General features: G+C 45.4%; 2 protein-coding genes across 10 annotated transcripts in view; both read right to left on the reverse strand.

Moving 5' to 3' along the window:
• The window catches only part of mtmr12 (myotubularin related protein 12), a 57,413-nt gene extending 56,722 nt beyond the window's left edge, over positions 1 to 691 (reverse strand). Inside the window, exon 1 of the mRNA XM_039000185.1 lies at positions 556 to 691. Within this exon, the coding sequence (XP_038856113.1) occupies positions 556 to 627 (72 nt within the window). The 5' untranslated portion in view covers positions 628 to 691. The remainder of the gene's footprint in view (positions 1 to 555) is intronic.
• A 2,819-nt stretch (positions 692 to 3,510) lies between these two features.
• Positions 3,511 to 27,784, reverse strand: part of LOC120054169 (zinc finger RNA-binding protein-like) — a 52,143-nt gene continuing 27,869 nt past the window's right edge. For 6 of the 9 annotated variants that reach the window (XM_039005768.1, XM_039004958.1, XM_039004283.1 and 3 more), the window contains 13 exons: positions 26,690 to 26,975; positions 24,719 to 24,903; positions 22,937 to 23,056; positions 21,378 to 21,538; positions 19,279 to 19,453; positions 13,079 to 13,299; positions 12,668 to 12,818; positions 12,392 to 12,554; positions 9,171 to 9,268; positions 8,133 to 8,228; positions 7,281 to 7,392; positions 7,004 to 7,101; positions 3,511 to 3,724 (listed from right to left, as the gene is read on the reverse strand). In XM_039005768.1, coding sequence (XP_038861696.1) covers positions 3,539 to 3,724; positions 7,004 to 7,101; positions 7,281 to 7,392; positions 8,133 to 8,228; positions 9,171 to 9,268; positions 12,392 to 12,554; positions 12,668 to 12,818; positions 13,079 to 13,299; positions 19,279 to 19,453; positions 21,378 to 21,538; positions 22,937 to 23,056; positions 24,719 to 24,903; positions 26,690 to 26,975 — 2,052 coding nt within the window. In that variant the 3' untranslated portion in view covers positions 3,511 to 3,538. The remainder of the gene's footprint in view (positions 3,725 to 7,003; positions 7,102 to 7,280; positions 7,393 to 8,132; positions 8,229 to 9,170; positions 9,269 to 12,391; positions 12,555 to 12,667; positions 12,819 to 13,078; positions 13,300 to 19,278; positions 19,454 to 21,377; positions 21,539 to 22,936; positions 23,057 to 24,718; positions 24,904 to 26,689; positions 26,976 to 27,784) is intronic. The other 3 variants (XM_039007868.1, XM_039007165.1, XM_039003474.1) reach the window with 1 other exon arrangement.

A 27,784-nucleotide genomic window follows, 5' to 3' on the forward strand; every position in this document is an offset into this window, starting at 1 on the left:
TTACGGATAGAGAAATAGCAATATTATATTGCATATTTGCCATCTATAATTTCCAGTTTGACTGACTATTCCATGCAGATCTGACAGATGAAATGTCACACAAACTCAATGTAAAAAATAAATTTAAAAAAGGCTGAGAAACAATGTTTAAATGTATCTTTAACTGCGTGTAAAGACTCGTCACACAAAAACAACAGTGTTACATTTGCCTGGGTGTCTGCTGCCAACAGGGGGGGAATAAAACACGCTATCTTTATAGTCATTCAAAACATGACAAGACACACCATTCTCCGGAGAGAAACTCTGTTCCAGGACAAAACAGTTATATCGGATGGAAATTTTGTTTTTCTTAAACTATGTTTAGCGGGCTACGAACAACTACAGTAACCATAACCCCGCCCCAATCATGTTAGCTAGCCAGATAGCAGTAATGCTAACTTGTCCGTATCAAATAAAGACAGGCTTTTTTTTTTTTTTAGCTCTCTCTCTCATCCAACATGCATAATCGCGTACGCTAATAAAGCACAATGTCATGTAAAAAAATAAATAACTTACCTCGGGCGTCACATAAGAAACAAACGAAGGTTTGGCAGACTTCCCACCTGCGCTCCCCAAACTACTCAACATTTCTGTAACTTGTAGCTAACAACTACCTATTTCTCTGCCCCTAAACCAGGTGGTAATAGGGTGTAAAACAGAGGATTAACCTGCTTTGACAACAGAACCCGCCCATCGACCATCCACATTGGCTGAGAATACATTTTTTTGCCAAGGAGGCTAAAATGATTCTCGTGATTCTATTGGATATAACGTCTGTCGGTCTTGTATTTACGACAACTCCCATTCCTCATTTGGGACGGGCCGATACTGACAGAAGAGGCGAAGCGAGAGGATTTAATCCATCCCAAAAATCTGTCAGTGTGAGAAGACCCTTTTTAATTGTTTTATATGGCGGTATATGAGATGGTCGAATTACCTCAGGCTTACTTGATCACATATATGTTTCGTAAATGTTTAAGTCTGTTACAAAATGTACTGAAATAAGTGGATGCGTTTGGCATTCAGGCAACTTTGAGAAAAACGACTGAGTTGTGCATGTTGGTCACGCGCGTATCTGCCCTCTCATTGGCTAGAATGGTCCCACCTGATCTCACTTGCCTTCAAATCATTGAGGACATGAACTCTAGTGTTAGAGCGGTCACTCGGCAATCTTGTCAATATAATAGATCTTTGATCGGAAGGCCCTGAAAATGGAACCATCCACTTCTTGAATTGTGGCTTGAGCCAAGTACATAACACACGCCTCATTGCTAGTGTGTCTGTAGTGGTCCTTGCTTGGTTATACTCTCATGTTGATTTTGAAACTTAACTTTATCTTGGGCTGTAATTTTTTTTTTTTTTAAACAAAACAAACATTTTGTTTCTTTGATGTGGCAAGTGGTGCTCTAGTATGATTTCATGGTCTGTCAGCAGAGGAAGCAGGCTATGGATATCGCATTGTGTGGTCTTCCTGTTTTGAAGGGATAAAGTCCGTCTCACCTCACTCATCATATCCTGTTGGGACACTGTCAGTAAACTGTCTTCTGCACACAGAGGGAAATATCTCTATGGTTCCACGTGGTTTCATAAAGCCACTTGGGGACTTTATACAGCTGAACATGAAGTGTGGAAAGTGCTGAGGTGGTGTCGTATGTATATCCTTGGAAATAGGGAGCTGAGACACAAAACAACAAACCCCACTTAGTCCAGAAGTCCTTCATTCAGGAAATGTCTTTATTCTGCCCATGGTAAAGTGGAGGTACTAAGACAGACAGAGACAAACAGGCACAGAGAGAGCACGAAAGGCTGACTGACAGGCAGAGCACGAGAGACCGACTGACCGAGAAGGGAGGAGAGAGCCAGCCAGACACAGACAGACAGACCAAGAGAGAACTTTTGTTTATCCATTTCACTTGCTTTGGCAATGTAAACATATGTTTCCCATGCCAATAAAACCCCTTGAATTGAGAGAGAGAGAGAGCGGCAGACAGAGACAGGCTGACAGACATTAAAAGAAGGGATCTACTTTTAAACAAACGTTACACTTGTCTTTTTTTTTTACTCCAATCGGTTTTTCATTTTCTATACATTATTCAAATGAACTATATGTACGCGGCGTTAAACCAAGATTTGGGGCCAATAAATGTCCCATTATAATCTGTTAAACCAAAAATATTAAAAGCCATAATACAAATAACAAAATCTGAAAACACGGCCGTGAGTTCTTCCAAACTAAAAACACACTTTTTGATCTATTGCAAGATTATCATAGGTATATTTTCATATATATATATATTAGAGAGTGCTACATTCAAAACAACAAAATTAGGAATCAGTGTTTTCCTCAGAAATGTAGTACAACACCACAGTTAAGGGGCCTGTGTTAAACACTAGAACACATTGCAGTCTGGCCTTACAAATGGGACAAGACCATAGCTTTTACGCTACTTTAACAAGCATTATGACACTTAGAAGAAAGATCCTATTCAAAATTACAGCTTATAGGAAAATAAAACATTACTGACGACTGATCGAATTATGTGCTTCATATAAATGGGTATTTAAACTTACTAAAAACAGCCAACACAGAATGTATGCAACTAGAAATAGCATGCATGTTAGCTATCAACATTTACTGTGATCTTCCTGATCTATCAACAACTGGAACAAAAACAGATCTCACTCTAGTTTACCTTTTCGTAACTCGACAAGACTGGAAAGTCTGTAACCCAAATTAACAAAAAAAGACGGGACAATAAAAAGTCTAAAAAGGAGAAAGTTGGGCTAAGAAAGCCCTGTTGTCGTGGTAAAGAAGAGTGGGGAAACAGAGTGGGTAAAAATAAAAATGGGGAGGTAAAAGTAGAAATCAGCTAGGAAGGAGAAGTTTGTGTCCCAACCACAGGTCATATCAAATCGCTACCAAAACAGAACATCGAGGACAAACTGGGTACTGGCTTATTCAGTCAAGACTGGGTCGTATTCATTGGGCACCAAAACGGAAGAAAACGGACTGACAATAGAGATGCTCATTTTCTTTAACCCCTTTGCAAAATGATTAAACATTTTCTGTTACGTGCCCAAATGAATACAACCCTGATTTACTCATGGCTTACAGGACCAGGCCCTGTCCGATGTTAGTCTTGAGCATTTACACAAACCAACCTGTAGGTGACAGAAGTACATAGGGCTCGTTCCAGGCAGACTACATCGCAGTGCAGGCATCAACCAATGGTTGCACGCCACGTTATTGACTGTGCAATCCAGCATCAGAATGCTATTTGATTATGGTTAGCTCTCATCTTAAAAAAAAAAAAAACACATCCAGGCGTCGTGAGATCCGGCAGGTGACTGCAATGTAGTCAGCCTGAAACATGGCCCACACACTACTTTAAATGAATTGGGGTGGGGGTGGTGGAGAGGGGGGGGGTGGTGGAGAGGGGGGGGGGGTGGGGGGGTGGAGAGGGGGGGGGGGGGGGGGGTGGTGGAGAGGGGATGGGTCCTAGTAGCTACTGTCGAAATCCTTCTTGTCCTTCTTCCCTTCACCCTCGAATCCGTCCGTTCCGTCGCTGTTGTCACGGCGACGCTTACGGTTGTTGCGGACGTTGAAGCGGGGGTTCATCTGGGGAAGTGGGTCCATGCCCAGCACCTTGTGGATCTGACGGAACGCTAGCAGCCGCAGAGCAAACTGGATAGAAACAGAGTTGGTCAATAGAAGACAATTCTATTAAAAAAAGACCTAGCAGACGGGCGGGGAGCGTCAACTACATACACCACCATACCTACCTACCTTTTTTTTTTAATGTACATTTCTTAAGGTACACCATAAAACCAATACCTTACATCCATAATCATATATTAAACTTTACTATTTATATTATATTTAACTACATACAGCACCTTATATTTATAACGTACCTTTAGAAATGTACATTAAAAAAAAAAAAGGTAGGTAGGTATGGTGGCCAATACCTTACATCCATAATCATATATTAAACTTTACTATTTATATATGGCCAGTACCTTAGATTTTTGTTCAGTACACCATAAATGTAAAAACGCAACAATTTCAAAGATTTTACAGAGTTACAGTTCATATATGGAAATCAGTCAATTTAAATATATTCATTAGGTCCTATGGATCTATGACTGAGAATACAGATATGCATCTGTTGGTCACAGATACCTTTTAAAAAAGTTAAGGGTGTGGATCAGAAAACCAGCGCGACACGTCTTCTTCACATAGAGTTGATCAGGCTGTTGATTGTGGCCTGTGGAATGTTGTCCCACTCCTCTTCATTGGCTGTGCGAAGTTGCTGGACATTGGTGAGAACTGGAACACACCGTCGTACACGTCGATTCCAGAGCATCCCAAACATGCTCAATGGGTGACATGTCTGGTGAGTATGCAGGCCATGGAAGAACTGGGACACGCTGTCGTACACATCGATCCAGAGCATCCCAAACATGCTCAATGGGTGCCATGTCTGGTGAGTATGCAGGCCATGGAAGAACTGGGACATTTTCAACTTCCAGGAATTGTGTACAGATCCTTGTGACATGGTTCCGTGCATTATCATGCTGAAACATGAGGTGATGGCGGAGGATGAATGGTACGACAATGGGCCTCAGGATCTCGTCACGGTATCTCTGTACATTCAAATGGCCATTGATACAATGCAAATGTGTTCATTGTACGTAGCTTATGCATGCCCATACCATAACCCCACCATGGGGCATTCTGTTCACAACGCTGACATCAGCAAACCGCTCGCCCACACTACGCCATACACGCCGTCTGCCCGGTATAGCTGAAACTGGGATTCATCCGTGAAGAGCAGACTTCTCCAGCGTGCCAGTGGACATCGTGCTAAAGCATTTTCCCACTGATGTTGGTTACGACGCTGAACTGCAGTCAGGTCAAGACCCTGGTGAGGACGACGAGCACGCAGATGAGCTTCCCTGAGACGGTTTTTGACAGTTTGTGTAGAAATACTTCGTTACACCGCCACCATGGAGCACTCTGTTCACAACGTTGACATCAGCAAAACTGCACACCCACATGACACAATACACGTGGTCTGCGGTTGTGAAGCCAGTTGGACGTACTGCCAAATTCTCTAAAAACGATGTTGGAGGCAGCTTACGGTAGAGAAATGAACGTTACATTTTCTGGCAACAGCTCTGGTGGACAGTCCTTCAGTCAGCATGCCAATTGCACGCTCCCTCAAAACTTGAGACATTGTGGCATTGTGTTGTGTGACAAAACTGCACAATTTAGAGTGGCCTTTTATTGCCCCCAGCACAAGGTGCACCTGTGTAATGAGCATTCTGTTTAAATCAGCTTATTGATATGCCACACCTGTCAGGTGGATGGATTATCTTGGCAAAGGAGAAATGCTCACTAACAGGGATGTGAACACATTTGTGCAGAACATTTGAGAGAAATAAGCTTTTTGTGCAAATGGAATATTTCTGGGATCTTTTATTTCAGCTCATGAAACATGGGACCAACACTTTGCATGTTGTCTTTATATTTTTGTTCAATTTATTTAATACATTATATTTACAGTACCAGTCAAGTTTGGATACACCTACTCATTCAAGGGTTTTTCTTTACTTTTAATATTTTCTACATTGTAGAATAATAGTGAAGACATCAAAACTATAAAATAACCAGCATGGAATCATATAGTAACCAAAGTGTTAAAAAAGTGAATTTATTTCCTTCTTAATGCATTTGAGCCAATCAGTTGTGTTGTGACAAGGTAGGGGTAGTATACAGAAGATAGCCTTACTTGGTAAAATAACAGCTCAAATAAGCAGAGGAACTACAGTCCATCATTACTTTAAGACATAAAGGTCAGTCAAAACGGAAAATTTCAACAACTTTGAAAGTTCCTTCCAGTGCAGTCGCAAAAACCATCAAGCGCTATGATGAAACTGGCTCTCATGAGGACCGCCACAAAAAAGGAAGACCCAGAGTTACCTCTGTTGCAGAGGATAAGTTCATTAGAGTTACCAGCCTCAGAAATTGCAGCCCAAATAAATGCTTCAGAGTTCAAGTAACAGACACATCTTAACATCAACTGTTCAGAGGAGACTGCGTGAATCAGGCCTTCATGGTCGAATTCATGGTCGAATTGCTGCAAAGAAACCACTACTAATTGACACCAATAAGAAGAGACATGCTTGGGCCAAGAAACATGAGCAATGGACATTAGACTGGTGAAAATCTGTCCTTGGGTCTGATGAGTCCAAATTTGAGATTTTTGGTTCCAACCGTCGTGTCTTTGTGAAACGCAGAGTAGGTGAATGGATGATTCCTCATGCGTTGTTCCCACCGTGAAGCAAGGAGGAGGAGGTGTGATGTTGCTTTGCTGGTGACACTGTCTGATTTATTTAGAATTCAAGGCACAGAATTCTGCAGTGATACGCCTTTCCATCTGGTTTGGGCTTAGTGGGATTTGTTTTTCAACAGGAAAATGCCCCAACACACCTCCAGGCTGTGTAAGGGCTATTTGACCAAGAAGGAGAGTGATGGAGTGCTGCATCAGATGACCTGGCCTCCACAATCACCTGACCTCAACCCAATTGAGATGGTTTGGGATGAGTTGGATCGCAGATTGAAGGAAAAGCAGCCAACAAGTGCTCAGCATATGTGGGAACTCCTTCAAGTCAGGTTGGAAAAGCATTCCAGGTGAAGCTGGTTGAGAGAATGCCAAGAGTGTGCGAAGCTGTCCTCAAGGCAAAGGGTGGCTACTTTGAAGAATCTAAAATATATATTTTGATTTGTTCAACACTTTTTTGGTTACTACATGACTCCATATGTGTTATTTCATAGTTTTGATATCTTCACTATTATTCTACAATGTAGAAAATAGTAAAAAATAAAGAAAAACCCTTGAATGAGTAGGTGTGTCCAAACTTTTGACTGGTCCTGTATATTCTATACATGTGTCAGTACCTGGGCACTTGAGGTGATGTCCTCTCTGTGCTGCTCCTCCATGGCTGTCAGGGTGTCAGTGGGGTTCTTCTCACACGGATCGACCAATCCCGGGCCACCTAGTGGACAACCAAACACACCTATCAGCACTCTGTTAATGCCAACACACCATTAACCCCACCCAAACTACGCGAAAGTCTGTCACGATCGTCCCCCCAAAAAAATGTCTGCCCATGATGATATGCGAAATAGTCTGCTATAATAGTTTAAAAAAAATAGAAAAATCGGTTAGACCAACCGGGGAGCAGGATTCCGGAGGAAATACATTCAAAGACTCGTCTCAGTGCGTCGCCTGGGCTCAGGGGGCCAGAGGCACTGCTAATGGCCTTCTCTACCAGCAGCTCCATGGCCTGGAGAACAAGGGAAAGAGATGGGGGTGGAGGAGGAGAGGGGGTGGAGATGTTTAAACTCCTCATTGAGTGAATCTAAAGAAGTATTTTGGATCTTTCCTTGCCACCTACTCACGTCAGGGAAAGAAGACACTTTATACCACTGAGCTGCAGCCAGTGTGTTTAGTCCCAAGTTAACACATCTGCTGTTCGACACTTGCATGAACTTAAAGGGATAGTTCAGGATTTTGTCAAATACGCCCTTTAATCCATTTCCCCAGAGTCAGATGAACTGGTGGATCCCATTTTGTTTGTCTCTGCGTCCAGTAACGAGGAAATTAAGTTTCGCGAGCCAATGCTAACTGGCGTTAGCGCAAAGACAAAGTCTACAGGAACAGCGAACGTGCTAGCTGTTCCCAACAACTCCCAGTCATTGCGCTAACGCTAGTTAGCAATTTGACTCTTCCTTCAAACTGAACAAAGAGACATAAAAAATGGTATCAACGAGTTCATCCAACTCTGGGGAAGTAGAAAAAGGGCTTCAATGCTAAAATCCCCAACTATCCCTTTAATTGACCTATATGGTCGGGTTTCCCAGACACAGATTATGCCTCGTCCTGGACTAGAAACAATTCTCAATGGACTGGGCTTCATCTGTGTCCAATAAACCGGCCCATTAAAGTCCAATACTTTTCTAACATATAAAAAAACCCTCATGAGACAGTTGTCGACTCGAGCGTTTAGCCTGACGATAAACTCACCCAGCTGGGGAAGGCGGACCACGTGGGGACCCTCTGACAGAGGTCACGCAGGATACGGATAACAATCACACAGGATTGGAGTCCGTTCGCCCTAGCCTTGTGGAGCAATAACACGTTTAGTTTAGTGATAACAGACAACATGGACTATAGTGTACACTACATTACAACGGGTCTGTCATAGAGGGCCAAACACTACTGTACACAATGGAAGCTTGTGATAGGTTGATTGAAGACTCAATTAATTAATTGTCCGTAATTGGTTGGAATCAGCTGCCATTTCCAGGAGTATTTCACCTCGTTGTAACATTAGTAAAAAAAAAAAAGAGAGCTCACAGTTTGCAAGATGAAACAAGAAAAGGTTTAAATTTCCTTGTCATCTTATAAACCCTGACTTCTCAGGTTGATCAAGTGTTTGACAGAAGAGTCAGTTTGTGTTTGTAAAGAAGATCAAGGTTAGGGACTGTGAGAGGGGAGGGAATCTGTTTTGCCTGTGAGTTAGCTTTTTCTGCCATTGCAGCGACACAAAAAAAAAAAAATCAGATGTCCCCGTTTCTCTCAATCCCTATTCTTCTATTAAAATAAATACAAAATCACAAGATACTAATGCTCAACATGGAAGCTCTTATCAGATCTTATGCAAAGATATCTCTGCAGCCTTATGGAATCATGTTTTAACACTGACAATATAGTCTGGTATGGACGGGGGGGAAATAAAATAAAATCATACAAGGATGCCAGTTCTTTTTTGGAAAATTATAAAAATCATTACCATGCTAAAGTTCAACAATAAATATCATAAATAAAGATTGAATATTCAATCTGGTTACATTTTTTTTTTTTTATCATTACTTGTGTGGCATCATTGAATTTCTCTTTTTCAAACAATAATTAAACTTATCAGGTATTACTGTGTTTTTGGGGGGGGGAGTGTTAAATTCATTATTAAATTCCTTCATTAAAACAAAATTCAAACAAAGGAATAAAAAATGATGCATCTCATAAGGCTACAATAAGAAAGTAAAAAGGATGTGTCCGAACCTGGAACCACTTAGCGTGCCGCAGAGCCGCTAGAGCGGCAAGGCATTTTTGCCTGTCCAAGACGTCCGCTGGGTCTCGCACCAAGCCCCAGGTTACATCTAAAAACGGATGAGTCGAATTGTCAAAATGGCGGTCGGTTGAGGTGTTGAGGAGGAGGAGGAACGGGTGTTTGACCAGGTAGAGCAAGACTCATTAACAAGAAGATACAAAACACATTGCCACACATACCAAGATAGTGTTTCAGTAAGGAACCAGGAAGTGAACTAGATAAAAGTCTAATCTGATTGGTGTTGCTGCCAAATAAACCAATGTGCAACCTGACCTCATCGAAATTACCAAGGGTTTGGAGGGAGATGTAGTGTCATGTATGTAACGTTAGGTTTACGTTGGTGTGAGGTGTTGGGGTAAAGCGAATGTGAATTACGGGACTGGCGTAAAATGCTAAACCAAACCTTGAGAGAATAGAAACAGGATGAGTGATGGAAACAACCAGAGTGTCAACAGCCTGATCATTGTCTAACTCAGCATTGGCTGACCTAGTAGCTACTGTCGGCTGATACCAACAGTTATTCATTTGATCATATAGTCAAATAACTGAACTGTATGTAGGCCTATTGATATCATGTGCTGAAATGTAAGCCTTAACAGAGAAGTAAGCAACGTTACGCCAATCATTTGTCACTTTCAGTCTTAATCTTCTGAGATGATACTGGGCGGATACTCTAGGGGGATTCCAATGGGTCATTAGTCTGGGCCCTGGCGCATTAGTCTGGGCCCTGGCGCATTAGTCTGGGCCCTGGCGCATTAGTCTGGGCCCTGGCGCATTAGCCTGGGCCCCGGCGCATTAGCCTGGGCGCATTAGCCTGGGCCATGGTAACTGATAAAGAAACAAAGGAGAGAGGTCCTGTCAGAACAGGAGTGTGAACTGAGCTGATTTAAAAATAAAAAAAAGTGGCATGACAATGATAGGTGTGGCAAAGTGTTTGGGTGGTGAGGGGGAAGGGGGGAAACCTTGGTCAAAAATCCTTCCGGAGGAACTGGTTGGCTGGGGGGCTGAGGTTTGAACCCTCCCACATACTGGAGATGTATTTTTTTAAAGATAAAACAATTTAAAAAAAGAACAGAGGGCTTTGGACTGGACTGGTAAGAAAACTACAAATTATGTTGCAGCAGAAAAACTACAAACATGGAAGCTCCCAGCAGCAAAAAAGAAGGGTTAGATCGGACATTGTTGCATGCATAACTGGCTGGATTAAAGTCAGTAGGTTGGGCATGAAACCAACAAAACAGATCAATCACACTAACTGTATACTGCTCTGCTGTCCAACCACAGTCTGCCAAAGCCTTCATCCCTGGCCTACTGAAGTTTACTGCAGGCTGGCCACACAGCGTCCCCATTTTGCACCTTTATGCTGAAGTGTGTACTTGCCCACTTTCTGAAACTGGATTTAACAAATGGTAGATGGATACCCTCTCTGGGCAACACCAATCCTATGCTTTCAAATCCATTGACAGAGTGTGCAAGTGCACACTTCTGGAATAAGATGATTAAAAAAAAATTTGGGCACAACAAACCATAACTAAGAGGCATGCTAGATAGATACAGGAGCTTAGCAACACTCACTCCCACCCCTCCATTGTCAACGAATGCAGAGAATGGATCATGTGATCAAAAGGGCTTTAAAGTCATATCTTTTTTTTGGTTTGTTAACAGCATGATTAGCTACAATAAAAGGACAGATCTGTCTGTGCATAGGCTTCTGTGTGGAGGGGGACACCAGTTCACTCAGGGAGCATGTAAGAACAGATCACCTCCTCGCGACCAGACCAACATAAGATTTGTTTCCTGTGGGGATGTGTGAACCCATTTCTTGTCTGTGTTCTAGAACAGTCTGTTCTAGAACTGCTCGCCAGTGTTCTAGAACCGCTTGCCAGTGTTCTAGAACCGTCTGTGTGTGTGTGTTCTGTAACAGTCTTCTGTAACCCTGGTCTTTCTGCTCTTTTCATTTGGCCAAATCCTAACCTGACAAACGCTCGCTCAACTCAAACTTCCGCTAAAAAAATCTCCCCCAGTGACATCAATCTAATGCACGATTTGTGCAGAGCTCTGAGTTTGGTGCACGTTTCATAAGTCAGGATTCGGTGCCTCGCTGCTTCCCTTCTCAATGGGTCTTTCATTTATTTTTAATATCTGTAGAGAATAACGTTCCTCTGGTGTATGTATTTCTGAACTAAGGGAGCTAACGATTGACCCGGTGTGGGAGGGTTTATCGTAGTGGTGTGACGGTGAAACAAACCCCCCTGGAACACAGGAAACAAAAATTAAATCTTACCTGGGAACTAAAAACTAGTCTGAAAATGCAAACACTGTCCATGCTTTGTAAGGGGACAGCTTTACAAGACGCACTGAAGGAGAGTTCCAGATAGAGTAAGAGCTACACTGGTGGCACGAGGAACCGTCAAGACTTCACCAAGACTGCTGAGCTCTAACCATGACTAGAAAGTCAAGTTTCTACAAATGTTTTTCAATGATGAACATTTGGTATATCATTCAGGTTGGTTTTAAAGATACAAAAATCAAAAGATGGTTTCTCTGCCTTCAAAACAGGTCTCTTGGACAATTTGAATGGATCCCCCAAAAATGTACTTCCTTTTAGACACGGTTTATGATATTCCGTGAATTAAAAAACTACAGAATATTGACTATTCAGTAATTCTCTAATCCCAAAGTTAAAAAAATCATTGACTATTGGACCTAGAATTCCTAAAGGCCTTTTGAAAGCACAATAAGTAAGAGCACTGTTTTATGATGACCAATCTAGCTTGTCATGACAGAGCTCAAACGCTTCATTGGTTGAAGTTGAAATGATAACTAGCGTCTATAAAAATGACAAAAACTTGTGAGCAAGGCTCAACAGGTCAAATCTGAACTTATTGCCCAAGGCATACAGCTGGACTTCTCTCAGAACAAAATCTAGGAATGTCCTCTTTAAAAAAAAAAAGTGCCACCAGGGTAGATCTCCTCAGATAAAAATGGATCTTACACGGTGCATTCATTCAGGTACTGGGCGAGCGGCGATGTCACTTTAGGACCATTGGAGAAACAGGACCATTGAAATAAGTCCAAAAATGTGCAAACTCCACCCTGAACAAACTAATGCACCCATAGCTAGGTGGCAGAGAGAGAGAAAAAGGAAGGAGAGGGGCGATGTCTTTCCAACCTCCGTCCCGTGGCGGGGGTGTGGTAGGGGTCTCCTCCTCCTCTCGGATACTGGGGGAGGTCAGGGTGATGGTGACTGTCATTTTGGGGTCGGCTCCAGACGTCAGGATGATGGAACAGTCCTCGATGGTACCCTTCACCTCGTACTTCTCTGGGGTCACCACCTGGAGGGGAGGGAAGAAGAGCGAGAGAGATCGAACGAGAGCGAGAGGTAAGTGTGCGGGTATCGTTGGTGTATATCGTTAGGGTGTGTGTGTGTGTGTGTGTGTGTGTGTACCGTCAGCTGCTTGGGAAGATGCTCCACTATGCGGCTTAGCAGGTTCTTGGTGGGTTTCTCTGAGCAAAGCAGGACCAGGTTGACATTGTTGTCTCCACAGAGCAGCAGTCCTTTAGCCAGCACCCCCACCCTCATCACCCCCTTCAGAGCTCTACAGGAGGGAGGCGTTCATTAGGTATCTAACGTTAGAAAACAGACAGAGCAGCACCCCCACCCTCATCACCCCCTTCAGAGCTCTACAGGAGGGAGGCGTTCATTAGGTATCTAACGTTAGAAAACAGACAAACAGAGCAGCACCCCCACCCTCATCACCCCCTTCAGAGCTCTGAGACGACAAAAGTTCAGGGTTGAGTTTCCCTAACTTCCCATCCATCTATCCCCCCCACTCATCCTTCCATCCACTCTCCTCACCGGTCTTGGGGAGTCTTGGGGACCTCCTTTGTATCCTTGTCCTCCGCAGTAGTCTCCTTGGTCTTGTCCTGGTCGATGATGATGTCTGAGACCAGTTTGAGGGCTCTCTCTGTGATGGAGACGATCTTCTGGATGGCCTGCAGCTCATCCTCAGAGGGGTAGATGGTCGCGTGCTTCGTCATCACGTAGCGGTCGTCTGACGAGTCCGGCCGACGAGGAGGCTGCGAGGTAAAGCAGAACAAAAGGTCTCAATGCCACAGCAGTGGGGGGGGGGGGGGGGGGGGGGGGGGTTAGAAATGATTAAATAATGGATTAGAAATGATTAGAAATTGTTAAAATAATTTCTAATCCATGGTGCTTACCATATAGTCGCTGGAATATAAGGCAATAGCTACATTACGTGTCGTGGAAAGTCCTGTGTTTTACCGTTTTAAAGAATTGTCTCTTGTTATATACTTGTGTTTTTTATAACCTGATACAAACTTGTCTTTGCGTGACTTAATCATAAGGCGTATAGCTAAGATCCGTTTAGGTGTGACTGCAGCATGCGAGTCATCCCGTGGGTTTACTATCTGCAGGAAGTCAGCTATGTGGTACCTTGCAGGAAGGAGCAGTGTGAACTGACCAAAAAAAAAACTCAGTTATACGGTCGAACCTTCTTAATATGCACAGACAAACCAATCGCCTTTTAAAAACGATGTTCCGCCCGTTTCCACACATCTGCTAAACTGCCAAAAGAGGTTGTTTTTTCCCCTCTCCTATAAAAGCAGAGACCCGACTATGTTTGTTAAACCTTCAACTGAATCGCTCTTGGCAGTGGTCAATTCCTTCATTTTTGCAAATGTTAAAAATGTTGTAAGAGGAATCTACAGTCTCTCTTCCTGTAGAATTGCTACGACAATTTCGGCGACGAGGATGGGATGGCCAACTCCGCTTGCTGATTGCTCCCGAGGAGACCGAGGTTAACTGCGCGCAAGGGAGCCCACACTCCGGCTGAAACAGAGCAGAAAAAGGGGCCCGCCTCGGACCGGCAGTGAGTGGATACGCCATTCCGGACAGGTGAGACTGATTTTACTTTAAACATCACAGAAAATCCTGTTCTGGGAACAGGTTGCGCACATGACGTATTTTGTTTTTTCAAAAGATAGTTATAAACTTTGTTGTAGCAGAGATATTTCTGAATAGGAGAAGTCCTAGAATCTTTCATTAGTAAATCTTCTAATAAAAACAGATATCTTTAGTTAAATAAGTAAACATCCTGTTGAAGCAGGGTGATCTCCAATTTGGATATTTTTGTTGAAGCAGAAGTATCCTGGTCAGAGACAAGGGGTTGTGTTTATCTGTTGAAGCAGAGAAGTGGTCATGGCATGACCAGACACGGTTATGAGTTGTGCCAACCCCTCTTTTTACACTACTGCTACTCTCTGTTCATCATATATGTATAGTCACTTTAACCATATCTACATACTACCTCAATAAGCCTGACTAACCGGTGTCTGTATATAGCCTTGTTACTCTTTTTTCAAATGTCTTTTTACTGTTGTTTTATTTCTTTACTTACACACACACACCTATTTTTTCTCCACACTATTGGTTAGTAAGTAAGCAAGTAAGCATTTCACTGTAAGGTCTACCTACACCTGTTGTATTCGGCGCACGTGACAAATAAACTTTGATTTGATCCCAGGGTACAATCCTGAGATAAGAAAATATTCCTATTTCTGCAGCTAAGAAAATCAGAAAATGTATTAAACTCAGTGTACTGGTTAAACAGGAGGTTATGAGAAACCAGCTATAAATGTAAAACCTACATGGGAAATTTGCATAGGCGAAACTACCATGTGGGTATAATATTTAAAATTACATAGAATATATATATATTTTTTAAAGTGTATGTGTGTGGGGGGGGGACGGGGACGGACGGACGGACTCCTTTGAATTATAAGAATTCAATTGAATTTAAAAAAAACGTTGTTTGTGTGTGTTTGAGTGTATAGTGGAGTTTCACAATGGGAGCCAAGAGCAGCAGGGATGAACATTGCCTGCCCGACGTCCCGCTGACTGGACCGGTGAAGGTAAATGGCAGGGGCATTCTGGAACAGGTACCGCTCTGGCACAAAGTAGCAGATTTTCCCTTAAAAAAGGCACATTGAGTGAAGTTTTATTAGCCGAGTGTAGAAAGAACTTAGAGAAGTTTGAGGAAACCAAGAAAGGAAAGTTATGTCCATTTATTTAACTAGGCAACTCAGTTTAGAACAAATTCTTATTTACAATGACGGCCTACCCCGGCCAAACCCTCCCCTAACCCAGACGACGCTGGGCCAAAATTGTGTGCCGCCCTATGGGACTCCCGATCACGGCCGGTTGTGATACAGCCCGGGATCAAACTCGGGTCTGTAGTGACACCTGTAGCACTGCGATGCAATGCCTTAGACCGCTGCGTCACTCAGAATAGATTGGGGTAAGTTTAGAAAGTGGGAGAGGGAAGCTGAAAGACAGTCAGACAGGAAGTTAAAGGAATGATGGTGAAGGAAAAGTAAGAAGAAGAAACAGACAGAGGAAGAAAAGGAGAAACAGGGATGATGATGATGACTTTCCACCCCTATATTATACCCCTGTAATCACTGCACCAGCACCCCAGCCCTGGTTGTGCGACAGCAGCTCGCTCAGCCGTCTCCCCCACCGCAGCTCTACCAGCAGACCCCTCGGAGGCAGGCCCACGAGCAGTGGAAGTCCATTCCATGCACCGCCCACATTGAGTCCCGTTCTCTGGTGTTGATGGACTCTGGGAACTTAGTCCACCATCGACGTTGACGCCTAACCACACAGCTAAGTCCCTCAACCCCAACGACCAGAACATTTAAAAAATGGGGACCCAAAGACAACCTTTCTCCAGGCACCTCTGGTAACATTCCCTAATCCGCGACCTGCGGATGGTGAAGAGGGCCATGACGAATGGTACCCGCTCATTGACATCCAGAAAACTAAATGAAAGACACTGCTAAAGAATATCCAGATCCTACAAAGAGGGAAGCTGGTGTTTTTAACCACACGGCTATTTAAGATGGCCCGGCTGTACAAGTCATCTGCAGGCTGAGATCGCGCACATTTGCGGGTATCATGATGAGGCTACGATGGGCGGAAGTGGAGGGAGGCTTTGATGAAAACTACCAATGGGAAGAGAGGGTGGAGCCTATCAGACCCAACTGGCTACAATGTGTGATCGCATTAAAATAACATTACCCCACCCATGACCGATTGGGCAGCAGAAAGCTAAAGAGTAGTTGGAAGACTGGAGACCTGCTACCGTAAACATAGCGGGCTCAAACCAATGACTGATGGCCCGCCGCAATGATGACTACAACCACCTCTTGAAGGCTGCCCTAATGGACTTTTTGCCAGCCCTTGGTAAACAGGTTCAAATGAGCTGCATTGGCTGGGAAACTACCAGTCCACAAGCAGTTATTGAACACTGTAAACACGCTGAGAGACAGCAACTGTCTCAAGAAGACAAAACAAAAAAAAACAAAGAATAGAAAAAGTAGTGAAGTTACAAGCTGCACAGCTGGCTTTTTAAAATCAAGGACAGGGCCAACAGCGGCAGGCTCAGTGATGACCTCAAAATGGTGGACCGAGGGGAAGAGGAAAGGGCTAGTGCTGACAGGTGGGCCAGACAACAGCAACTTTGTTTGTTACAACGGTGGAAAAGGATATTTTGCTACAAAGTGTCCAAACCCAAGTGAGCAGGGAGCAGCAGGTTGGAAGACTGGACCTCCATCAAAAAACATCCCTTTTACAACCCACATATGGACTGACGCGAGGTAGAGACAGTTTGACACCCTTGGACAGCATTTCAAGATTTCTTTTCAAACCCCCGTGAGCCAATAGTTCGTCTCCTCGTCAATGGTGAGTCAATCGATTTTCTAGTCGATACGGGCGCTGCAATGTCTGTCATAGATTTAGAATTTATGTCCAAATCTCCCATGTCAAATGAATCAGTCAGCATTATGGGAGCCTCGGCAGTGACTATGAAAGAGTTGCCAACTTGTTAAAGTTGATAAAACACGCATAAACCATCAATTTATTTATTCTGCATGTTGTCCTGTAAATCTGGCAGGAAGAGATCTTCTCTGTAAATTGGGAATTATTATTTTTTTTATTTGTAAAGGAAAAGGTCTCACTGTTGTACAGCCTCAGGAGACATGTCATCCGACACGGTCTCAACATGTGATTGGTACTATACACATGGGACGTACAGGATATTGACGAGTCACATTATGACCCTAAATGTTCTCAACTGCTCGTAGTGACATGTATAGTGGGCCACAATTTTGTGCTTTAAGTGTTAAATTGACTAGAAGAACAGGCTTTGTTGTATTTATTTAGTGACAGGGTAGCTAAGACAGATGGTTGCTTGGGAGGATACCGGTATTTGGTTGAGGTCTGTCTTGCAGGTCACTGACTGGGAACTTTGAGCGGAAGGGTCAAAATTCTCCCTTAACATACACACTTTGCGTGTTCACATTTTTTTGGGGACCGTACATTTTCCACGAGGTGTACATGGCCTTGATAGCACTAAATCAACTAAAACAGATGATTTCCGTGGAGAAGGAGTCACCCTTGTTGATTGGTCTTCCGGACTCTTTACGGGCTAAAGAGAAGTATGACATTGGGCGAATGAGGGGGTTGAACCGCTTACTGTCACACTTAAGGGCACCCACAGACCAAGCAGAATCCAGTATCCCCTAAGTCAGGAAGCTGTGTGGGGGTTTACCCCTGTTCATTGGTAGAAAGAGGAGCTAGTGTCGTCTTGTCCAGACTTTCCCTGTAATATCCCCATTCTTCCTGTCCGAAACACATCAAGTGATTGGTGTTTTTGTTCCAAGATGTCAGACCTGTTAACGATGCAGTTTATGCAAGGGCTCCCTGTTGTGCCAAACACCATTACGATTCTTTCAGCTGTTGACTTGGCTAATGTGTATTTTTTTCTCCCTCTCCCTCATTCCCATCGCACCAGATTCACAGTTCTCACACTGTTCATGTTGTTATCTAACAGGCACATCTGACTCCAGCACGGCTCCTGCATTATCAGAATGTGTTGTTGAGAATGTCTCATGTGACTCTTAAAATGTTGTACTGTTCTTAACCCTGCTACTCTGACGATGATGGGGAACCACATGATTGTGCCGCCCTTGTAGACCAGGTCTGTAAACCCTGTCCCGACCTCTCGGACGTCCTGACCTCTCTGACATGCCGCCCTTGTAGACCAGGTCTGTAAACCCTGTCCCGACCTCTCTGACGTGCCGCCCTTGTAGACCAGGTCTGTAAACCCCGTCCTGACCTCTCGGACGTGCCATTACTTGAATGCTGACCTAGAGCTGTTTGTCGATGGCTCCGTCCAAAAAAGGTCACCACGAGGTGAACCATTGGTGGCCTACGCAGTCGCTACTGCTGTAGATAGATACTCTAGATAGAGAGTGCAAAACTGCCATCACATCTCTCAGCTCTGGTTGTAGAATTGTTTACACTAACTGTGGGTGTGAATTCTAGCTAAGGATAAAAAACTGTTGGCATTTATACTGATAGGAGATCCACGTTTGGGGTTGGTGCACGACTTTGTAATGTTGTGGAAGCATTGTGTGTGTTTTTTTTTTTACTTCATTCTGGTAAGATGATTTTACATTCTAAAACGGATTGCAACCCTGTTGGAAGCCATTCTCTTGCCAACATTAATTTCTGTCTGCAAGTGACAAGCTCAAACTAAAACGCATCTGACCCCGTCTCTAAAAAGGCAATGATACGGTTGCAAACAACAGCAAAAAATAATTCAGCTGCCGTGTAAATTGTCCCCCCCCCCCCGAATCTACAAATGGTTTTACATAGTGTTTCTGATCCGCAAAATATGTTTTCATGATAGGATGTTTCCGATCTGCAAATCAGGTGCAGGGCCTAACGAGGTGAGACAGAGGAAGACGTTTTCCTTTGACACACAGAGGAACCTCTGGCTAGGGCCTGAATTACTGCCACATGTTTGAAAAGTTTGGGTTTCCACCACTAAAACCAGCACAAATTTTTACAAAACCGTTGATTTGAGTGGAAACATGGTACACGATTCAAAATGGGTTAATTTGTGTAGTGCTGCTGCTTTGCAGGTGTCCTGGAACGTGTCCAGTCAGTGTGACAGAAAACCGGTGTCTTACTACAGGTCCCTGTGGCTGAGGGATGGGCATGCCAGGCCGAACGCCCAGTAGTCCAGGTGGACCAGGGGGCCCCTGGAGGTATGGTCCGTCCCCTGGCATCCTGGGCCCCCCACGTCTCTCGTCCCAGTGGTGCTGCCCCTCCATACGACGCCAATACATCTCCTCCTCATAACGCCTAGACACACACGCAGGCAGGCAGAGAGAGAGAGACACACGCAGGCAGGCAGAGAGAGAGAGAGACACACAGGCAGGCAGGCAGAGAGAGAGAGAGACACACGCAGGCAGGCAGAGAGAGAGAGAGACACACGCAGGCAGGCAGAGAGAGAGAGAGACACACGCAGGCAGGCAGAGAGAGAGAGAGACACACGCAGGCAGGCAGAGAGAGAGAGAGACACACGCAGGCAGGCAGAGAGAGAGAGAGACACACGCAGGCAGGCAGAGAGAGAGAGAGACACGCAGGCAGGCAGAGAGAGAGAGAGACACGCAGGCAGGCAGAGAGAGAGAGAGACACGCAGGCAGGCAGAGAGAGAGAGAGACACGCAGGCAGGCAGAGAGAGAGAGAGACACGCAGGCAGGCAGAGAGAGAGAGAGACACGCAGGCAGGCAGAGAGAGAGAGAGACACGCAGGCAGGCAGAGAGAGAGAGAGACACGCAGGCAGGCAGAGAGAGAGAGAGACACGCAGGCAGGCAGAGAGAGAGAGAGACACGCAGGCAGGCAGAGAGAGAGAGAGACACGCAGGCAGGCAGAGAGAGAGAGAGACACGCAGGCAGGCAGAGAGAGAGAGAGACACACAGGCAGGCAGAGAGAGAGAGAGACACACAGGCAGGCAGAGAGAGAGAGAGACACACAGGCAGGCAGAGAGAGAGAGAGACACACAGGCAGGCAGAGAGAGAGAGAGACACACAGGCAGGCAGAGAGAGAGAGAGACACACAGGCAGGCAGAGAGAGAGAGAGACACACAGGCAGGCAGAGAGAGAGAGAGACACACAGGCAGGCAGAGAGAGAGAGAGACACACAGGCAGGCAGAGAGAGAGAGAGACACACAGGCAGGCAGAGAGAGAGAGAGACACACAGGCAGGCAGAGAGAGAGAGAGACACACAGGCAGGCAGAGAGAGAGAGAGACACACAGGCAGGCAGAGAGAGAGAGAGACACACAGGCAGGCAGAGAGAGAGAGAGACACACAGGCAGGCAGAGAGAGAGAGAGACACACAGGCAGGCAGAGAGAGAGAGAGACACACAGGCAGGCAGAGAGAGAGAGAGACACACAGGCAGGCAGAGAGAGAGAGAGACACACAGGCAGGCAGAGAGAGAGAGAGACACACAGGCAGGCAGAGAGAGAGAGAGACACACGCAGGCAGGCAGAGAGAGAGAGAGACACACGCAGGCAGGCAGAGAGAGAGAGACACACGCAGGCAGGCAGAGAGAGAGAGAGACACACGCAGGCAGGCAGAGAGAGAGAGAGACACACGCAGGCAGGCAGAGAGAGAGAGAGACACACGCAGGCAGGCAGAGAGAGAGAGAGACACACGCAGGCAGGCAGAGAGAGAGAGACACACGCAGGCAGGCAGAGAGAGAGAGACACACGCAGGCAGGCAGAGAGAGAGAGACACACGCAGGCAGGCAGAGAGAGAGAGACACACGCAGGCAGGCAGAGAGAGAGAGACACACGCAGGCAGGCAGAGAGAGAGAGACACACACAGGCAGGCAGAGAGAGAGAGACACACAGGCAGGCAGAGAGAGAGAGACACACAGGCAGGCAGAGAGAGAGAGACACACAGGCAGGCAGAGAGAGAGACACACAGGCAGGCAGAGAGAGAGACACACAGGCAGGCAGAGAGAGAGAGACACACAGGCAGGCAGAGAGAGAGACACACAGGCAGAGAGAGAGAGAGACACACAGGCAGAGAGAGAGAGAGACACACAGGCAGAGAGAGAGAGAGACACACAGGCAGAGAGAGAGAGAGACACACAGGCAGAGAGAGAGAGACACACAGGCAGAGAGAGACACGTTCATTATTGGGAAGTATTCACTCAATTGGCATTAGCTAGAGAGACAGAGTTGGTGGTGATCAGCATACTGTGTGTGTGAGACCCACCCTATCTCTCCGTACCTCATCTCCATCCTCCATCTCTCCTCCTCCTCTCTCCTCCTCCAGTACTCCTCCTTCTGCATCTGTTTCCTCATCTTCTCTTCCTGGATCTTCCTGGCTCTGATAGAAGGCTTCACCTCCACTTGTAGCTCCGGGTTCACCTTTTTCTAGAAGGGAAGGAACAAAGTAGGGGGAACGCGTTATTGTGTGTCCCCATAATCGCAGGTCTGAGACCAGGGTTTCCCCAAACTCCATCCTGCTCCCCCCCACCCCCCCGGATGCACATTTTGGTTTTTGTCCCAGCACTACACAGCTGATTCAAATAATCAACGCTTGATGATGAGTTGGTTACTTGAAATTAGCTGTATAGTGCTGATGGGCACACCTCCATGTTTTCCTATAGAATTAGTTTCATGACAGTGATTACCTGGTTAAAAAAGTGACTCCACTAACTTTATACTGCAGGCGGTGTCGCCTTCCCTTCAGTGACTCCACTAACTTCATACTGCAGGCCGTGTCTCCTGCCCTTCAGTGACTCCACTAACTTCATACTGCAGGCCGTGTCTCCTGCCCTTCAGTGACTCCACTAACTTCATACTGCAGGCCGTGTCTCCTGCCCTTCAGTGACTCCACTAACTTCATACTGCAGGCCGTGTCTCCTGCCCTTCAGTGACTCCACTAACTTCATACTGCTGGCGGTGTCTCCTTCCCTTCAGTGACTCCACTAACTTCATACTGCTGGCGGTGTCTCCTGCCCTTCAGTGACTCCACTAACTTCATACTGCAGGTGGTGTCTCCTGCCCTTCAGTGACTCCACTAACTTCATACTGCAGGCCGTGTCTCCTGCCCTTCAGTGACTCCACTAACTTCATACTGCAGGCCGTGTCTCCTGCCCTTCAGTGACTCCACTAACTTCATACTGCAGGCGGTGTCGCCTTCCCTTCAGTGACTCCACTAACTTCATACTGCAGGCGGTGTCGCCTTCCCTTCAGTGACTCCACTAACTTCATACTGCAGGCCGTGTCTCCTGCCCTTCAGTGACTCCACTAACTTCATACTGCAGGCCGTGTCTCCTGCCCTTCAGTGACTCCACTAACTTCATACTGCAGGCCGTGTCTCCTGCCCTTCAGTGACTCCACTAACTTCATACTGCAGGCCGTGTCTCCTGCCCTTCAGTGACTCCACTAACTTCATACTGCAGGCGGTGTCTCCTGCCCTTCAGTGACTCCACTAACTTCATACTGCAGGCCGTGTCTCCTGCCCTTCAGTGACTCCACTAACTTCATACTGCAGGCCGTGTCTCCTGCCCTTCAGTGACTCCACTAACTTCATACTGCAGGCCGTGTCTCCTGCCCTTCAGTGACTCCACTAACTTCATACTGCAGGCGGTGTCTCCTGCCCTTCAGTGACTCCACTAACTTCATACTGCAGGCGGTGTCTCCTGCCCTTCAGTGACTCCACTAACTTCATACTGCAGGCAGTGACTCCACTAACTTCATACTGCAGGCGGTGTCTCCCTTCAGTGACTCCACTAACTTTATACTGCAGGCAGTGACTCCACTAACCTTATACTGCAGGCGGTGTCTCCTGCCCTTCAGATGCATCTCTTTGGCGTTGGGATCATTGAAGCTACATTCACACAGCTTACAGTGGAACCGGATCACCTTGCCTTCGTCGTTACGCACCTACAGATAAGAAATCAATGTTTTATTAATGTATTTTTCTACACAAAAGATGGTATTTGACAATAGAACTAAGCAATGTTTCAAATACCATTGTTAATATGGAACTGTTAAATCGTTGGGTCAAGGAGTCATAGGTCATTTTAAAGAGTTTGATGCCCCCGGTTGCCACAATGTACGGCTGCGGAGCCGACTTTTGTGATCTTTAGTCCGCCGGACTAAAAGCTCCGGAGCCTCTCAAAGCGTCCGCGAATGTTCGGATCACGTTCTGATCAAAACTGAATCAAATCTCTGCAAGATCACCTAATGATCACAGTACTCTACATAACATAGTATAATGTTACTGTAAGACAACACCAACAATCTAATTTCACCATTTTGCCAGAGTAGCCTGTTCTCTAGGAAAAGCGCAGAGACTGTGTGTAGAGAATTAAATGTGATCCTCACATTAGCAAAAGCTTCGTGAAGGTCTGGATCTTTTGGTCCGGTGGACTAATGATCTCGAAAAACTCGGATCCGCAGCCTTGAAGGAAATAAAGGCTTTGACCGAGGCTGGTGCGATTTGTTATTTTTTTTTACCCCCTTTTTTCTCCTCAATTCCGATCTTCTCATCGCTGGGAGTGTCCTCAGAAACATGACCCACCAAAACCGCGCTTCTTAACACCCGCCCGCTTAACCCCGGAAGCCAGCCGCACCAATGTGTCAGAGGAAACACTGTTCACCTGACGACCAGGGTCGGAATGCAGGCGCCCGGCCCACCACAAGGAGTCGCTAGAGCACAATGAGCCAAGTAAATTCCCCCGGCCAAACCCTCCCCTAACCCGGATGACGCTGGACCAAATTGTGCGCATGCCTATGGGACTCCCGATCACGGCCGGTTGTGATACAGTCCGGGATCGAAACCGGGCCTGTAGTGACGCCTCTAGAACTGCGATGCAGTGCCTTAGACCACTTAATAAATGTGTCCCTTACCACAGATACTATCTAGAAGCTTAGCCTTATATTGTCTGTCGGACTATTGAAACTCTACACTCAAGCTGTTGTGATAAAGTACATTGAATTTGATTCCTGTTAAACCAGGTATAATTAAGCAATACGGCATTAGGGGGTGTGGTATATGGCCAATATACCACGGCTAAGGGCTGTTCTTATGCCCGACGCAACGCAGAGTGACTGGACACAGCCCTTAGCCGTGGTATATTGGCCACATACCACAAAACTCCGGTGTCTTATTGCTATATATATAAAAAAAAAAAAAATGGTTACCAACGTAATTAGAGCAGTAAAAAGTACTTTTTGGTCATACGCGTGATATACACGGTCTGATATACCACGGCTTTCAGCCAATCAGAATTCACGGCTTGAACCACACAGTTGATAATGGAGATTAATCAAGTGAGGTTTTGAGAAAAATGGTCTGTACTAGAGTTGTCTCCTGGGAGTCTGTCCCGTCTGCTAGCTTTGGAGTCTGATTTGTCTGCGCTTGTCTTTTTCAACAAAGCATCTCTTGCCCTAGAGGCTGACCTGATCGGTCTTCGTTACCGTTTACCACTTATATCTCTTATAATTTTAAAGGACTATCATATATTCTACTACACTTTTGGCAAGACATTCACTCAGGTTTTTGGCTCTATGTGATCTGGTTCTATGTGATCTCACCCGTACCTCTTCCACATAGTCGTGCCCAACAGGCTGCACGTCATTCTGCAAGGCGGCCAGGGTAGACAGCGAATCAGAGGACTCGTTCTTCGTCTCCTGAGGTTGGGGGACCAATGAGGGTGGAGGAGGCTTGGATGTCTCCACCTTGGTTTCCTCTGTCACCTTCCCGGTAGTCTGGAGCTTGTTTCCCCCTGGAGACAGAATGAGGATTGATGAGGATTGGTAGAATTCCAGAATAATAAATGAGGTTCTGATGACTTGCAGCTTTACAGGGAACCAGATGTCAAAAAGAGTGTCGTCAGCCAAAGACGAACGTCTAAGGGGCGGCAGGTAGCATAGTGGTTAAGATCATTGGGCCAGTAACCAAAGGGTCTCTGGTTTGAATCCATGAGCAGACTAGCTGGGGGGAAAAAAATAAAATCTGTCAATGTGCACTTCATTTTTTATTTAACAATGTGCACTTAACCCTAATTGCTCCTGTAAGTCACTCTGGATAATAGCGTCTGCTAAAATGACTCAAATTTGAATCAACACTGAACAAAAATATAAAAACACAACATGTAAAGTGTTGGTCCCATGTTTCATGAGCTAAAAGATCCCAGAAATGTTCCATACGCACAAAAAGCTTATTTCTTTCAAATGTTGTGCATTTGTTTACACCCCTGTTAGTGAGCATTTCTCATTTGCCCCAAGATAATCCATCCACCTGACAGGTGTGGCATATCAAGAAGCTGAGTGCTCCTTGTGCTGGGGGGGGAAATAAAAGGCCTCTAAAATGTGCAGTTTTGTCACGACACAATATCACAGATGCCTCAAGTTTGAGGGAACGTGCAATTGGCATGCTGCCTACAGGAATGTCCACCAGAGCTGTTGCCAGAGAATTGAATGTTCATTTCTCTACCATAAGCCATTGAGGCCCATATTTTTTAAGTATCTGTGAACAACAAATGCATATCTGTATTCTCAGTCATGTGAAATCCATAGATTAAGGCCTAATGCTAATAAAGTTTGATTTTATTTGAAATCCATAGGGACTAATGAATTTATCTCAATTGACTGATTTCTTCATATGAACTGTAACTCAGTAAAATCAATGAAATTGTTTCATATATATATATATATATATATATACACACATACTTTTATTTTAAATTATTATATATATATATATTTTTTTTTTTTTTTAATCGGCCGAATAATCGGTATTGAAAAAAAATCATAAACGGTTGACCTCGAATGTAAACCAATAGAAAAGGAGAGAAATGCTGGTTAACGGCATGAGGAAGTCTTTATAAAACAATTGCCTCCATGTTTCTATTGATGGATTTTGGCTAAGTTACTTTGAAGCAAGGTAGGGCACGCATCTTCATTTTAAGTAAGGTAAACTTCCAGCTCCCGCCGTGTGACGCCGCCTCACGCCGCAGCCTCCGGCAGCTCAAGCCGCCTCCAGCTAAAGTTGCAAAGTGGTGGGTGACGGGCTGATAGCCTGCCTACAGATTATAGCCTATGCACTCGAATGGCAAAATGGGAGTGCTCTCCTCTAACTAGGCTCTACATAACGACTAACGAAAATACACACACCACAATTTAATTCACCTAAATTATGCAAATTAACCTATAGAAGGATAACCGGTCAAATGTATTTTTCGGCAGCTAACCGATTAACATCCCTAAGCGAGCGAGCGAGAGAGATGGGCAGAGAAAGCTGGCCTCAGCCTGACTTTAATCTCAGAGACTGGCAGCGATTCAGCTCCCCATTGGCATGTACTGCCTACACAGCTCAACCACTAGCCTAGAGCAGTCTCAGCCTCTAGAATTTCATCAGGGACCACGTTCCACATGCAAACTCCATTTAAAGACATTTCCGAATTCAAAAAGCTATATTCAAGTTTCAGTGAATGATTGGATGTTTGGATCTTTATTTAGGAGGGATATACTGGAATGATGTGGACCCCACTTTAAACACAACAGCCTTACCGACAAAGTTGATCTTGGGGGTGTTAAACTTCTTGACAGCTGTGGTGGCATTGGCTGCTGATAAGTTGTTCCCCACTAGACCCTTCCCCAGTCCGGCCCCCGCACCACCCTGGCTCCCGATGTTAACCGGCTTCAGGTAGGAAGAGTTGGAGGTGGATCCTGTGGGGGTGGTAGAGGAGGAGGGGGTCTTGGAGGAGGAAGCCGTGGTGGACGTAGGGGTCTGGGTCACGACACTGGGCTCTGTGGAAGGGATGGGTTTCCCCAGCTTGGTGTGCAGTTTCACCACCTGACAGGACAAAAAACAGAGACAGAGACTAAATACATTATATACACACACTGAACAAAAAATATAAAAACGCAACATGTAAAGCACAGCCTGGAATCGAACCAGGATCTGTAGTGATGCAGCTACCAATGGGTTTCCCAAATTGGTAGTTACAGTCTTGTCCCATCGCTGCAACTCCAGTACGGACTCGGGAGAGGCGAAGGTCGAGAGCCGTGCGTCCTCCGAAACAAGACCCCCCCCCCCCCCAAGCCGCACTGCTTCTTGACACGATGCTCTCTTAACTCGGAAGACAGCCACACCAATGTGTCGGAGGAAACACCGTACACCTGGCGACCGTGTCAGCGTGCATTGCGCCCGGCCAAGCCACAGGAGAAGTCGCAAGAGCGCGATGGGACAAGGTCAACCCGGTCGGGCAAACCCTCCCCTAACCCAGGTGACGTCGGGCCAATTTTGTGCCGCTTCATGGGCCTCCTGGTCGCGGGCGGCTGCGACAGCCTGGGATCGAACCAGGATCTGTAGTGATGCAGCTAGCACTGGGCTACAGTGCCTTAGACCGCTGCACCACTCGGGAAGGCCCATGCTCATTTTGTTTTTTGCCCTAACACTACACAGCCCTCCCAACATGTAAAAATGAACTAACCTGTACCCCCGCACTGACTCAGTATACCCTCTATATAGCCTCCTTATTGTTATTTTTTTTTTACTTTAGTTTATTTGTTAAATATTTTCTTAACTCCTTCTTGAAACTGCACTGATGGTTAATTAAGGGCTTGTAAGTAAACATTTCACAATAAGGTCTACTACACCTG

This window comes from Salvelinus namaycush, chromosome 1, assembly GCF_016432855.1.
Source record: "Salvelinus namaycush isolate Seneca chromosome 1, SaNama_1.0, whole genome shotgun sequence".
Taxonomy (NCBI): domain Eukaryota; kingdom Metazoa; phylum Chordata; class Actinopteri; order Salmoniformes; family Salmonidae; genus Salvelinus; species Salvelinus namaycush.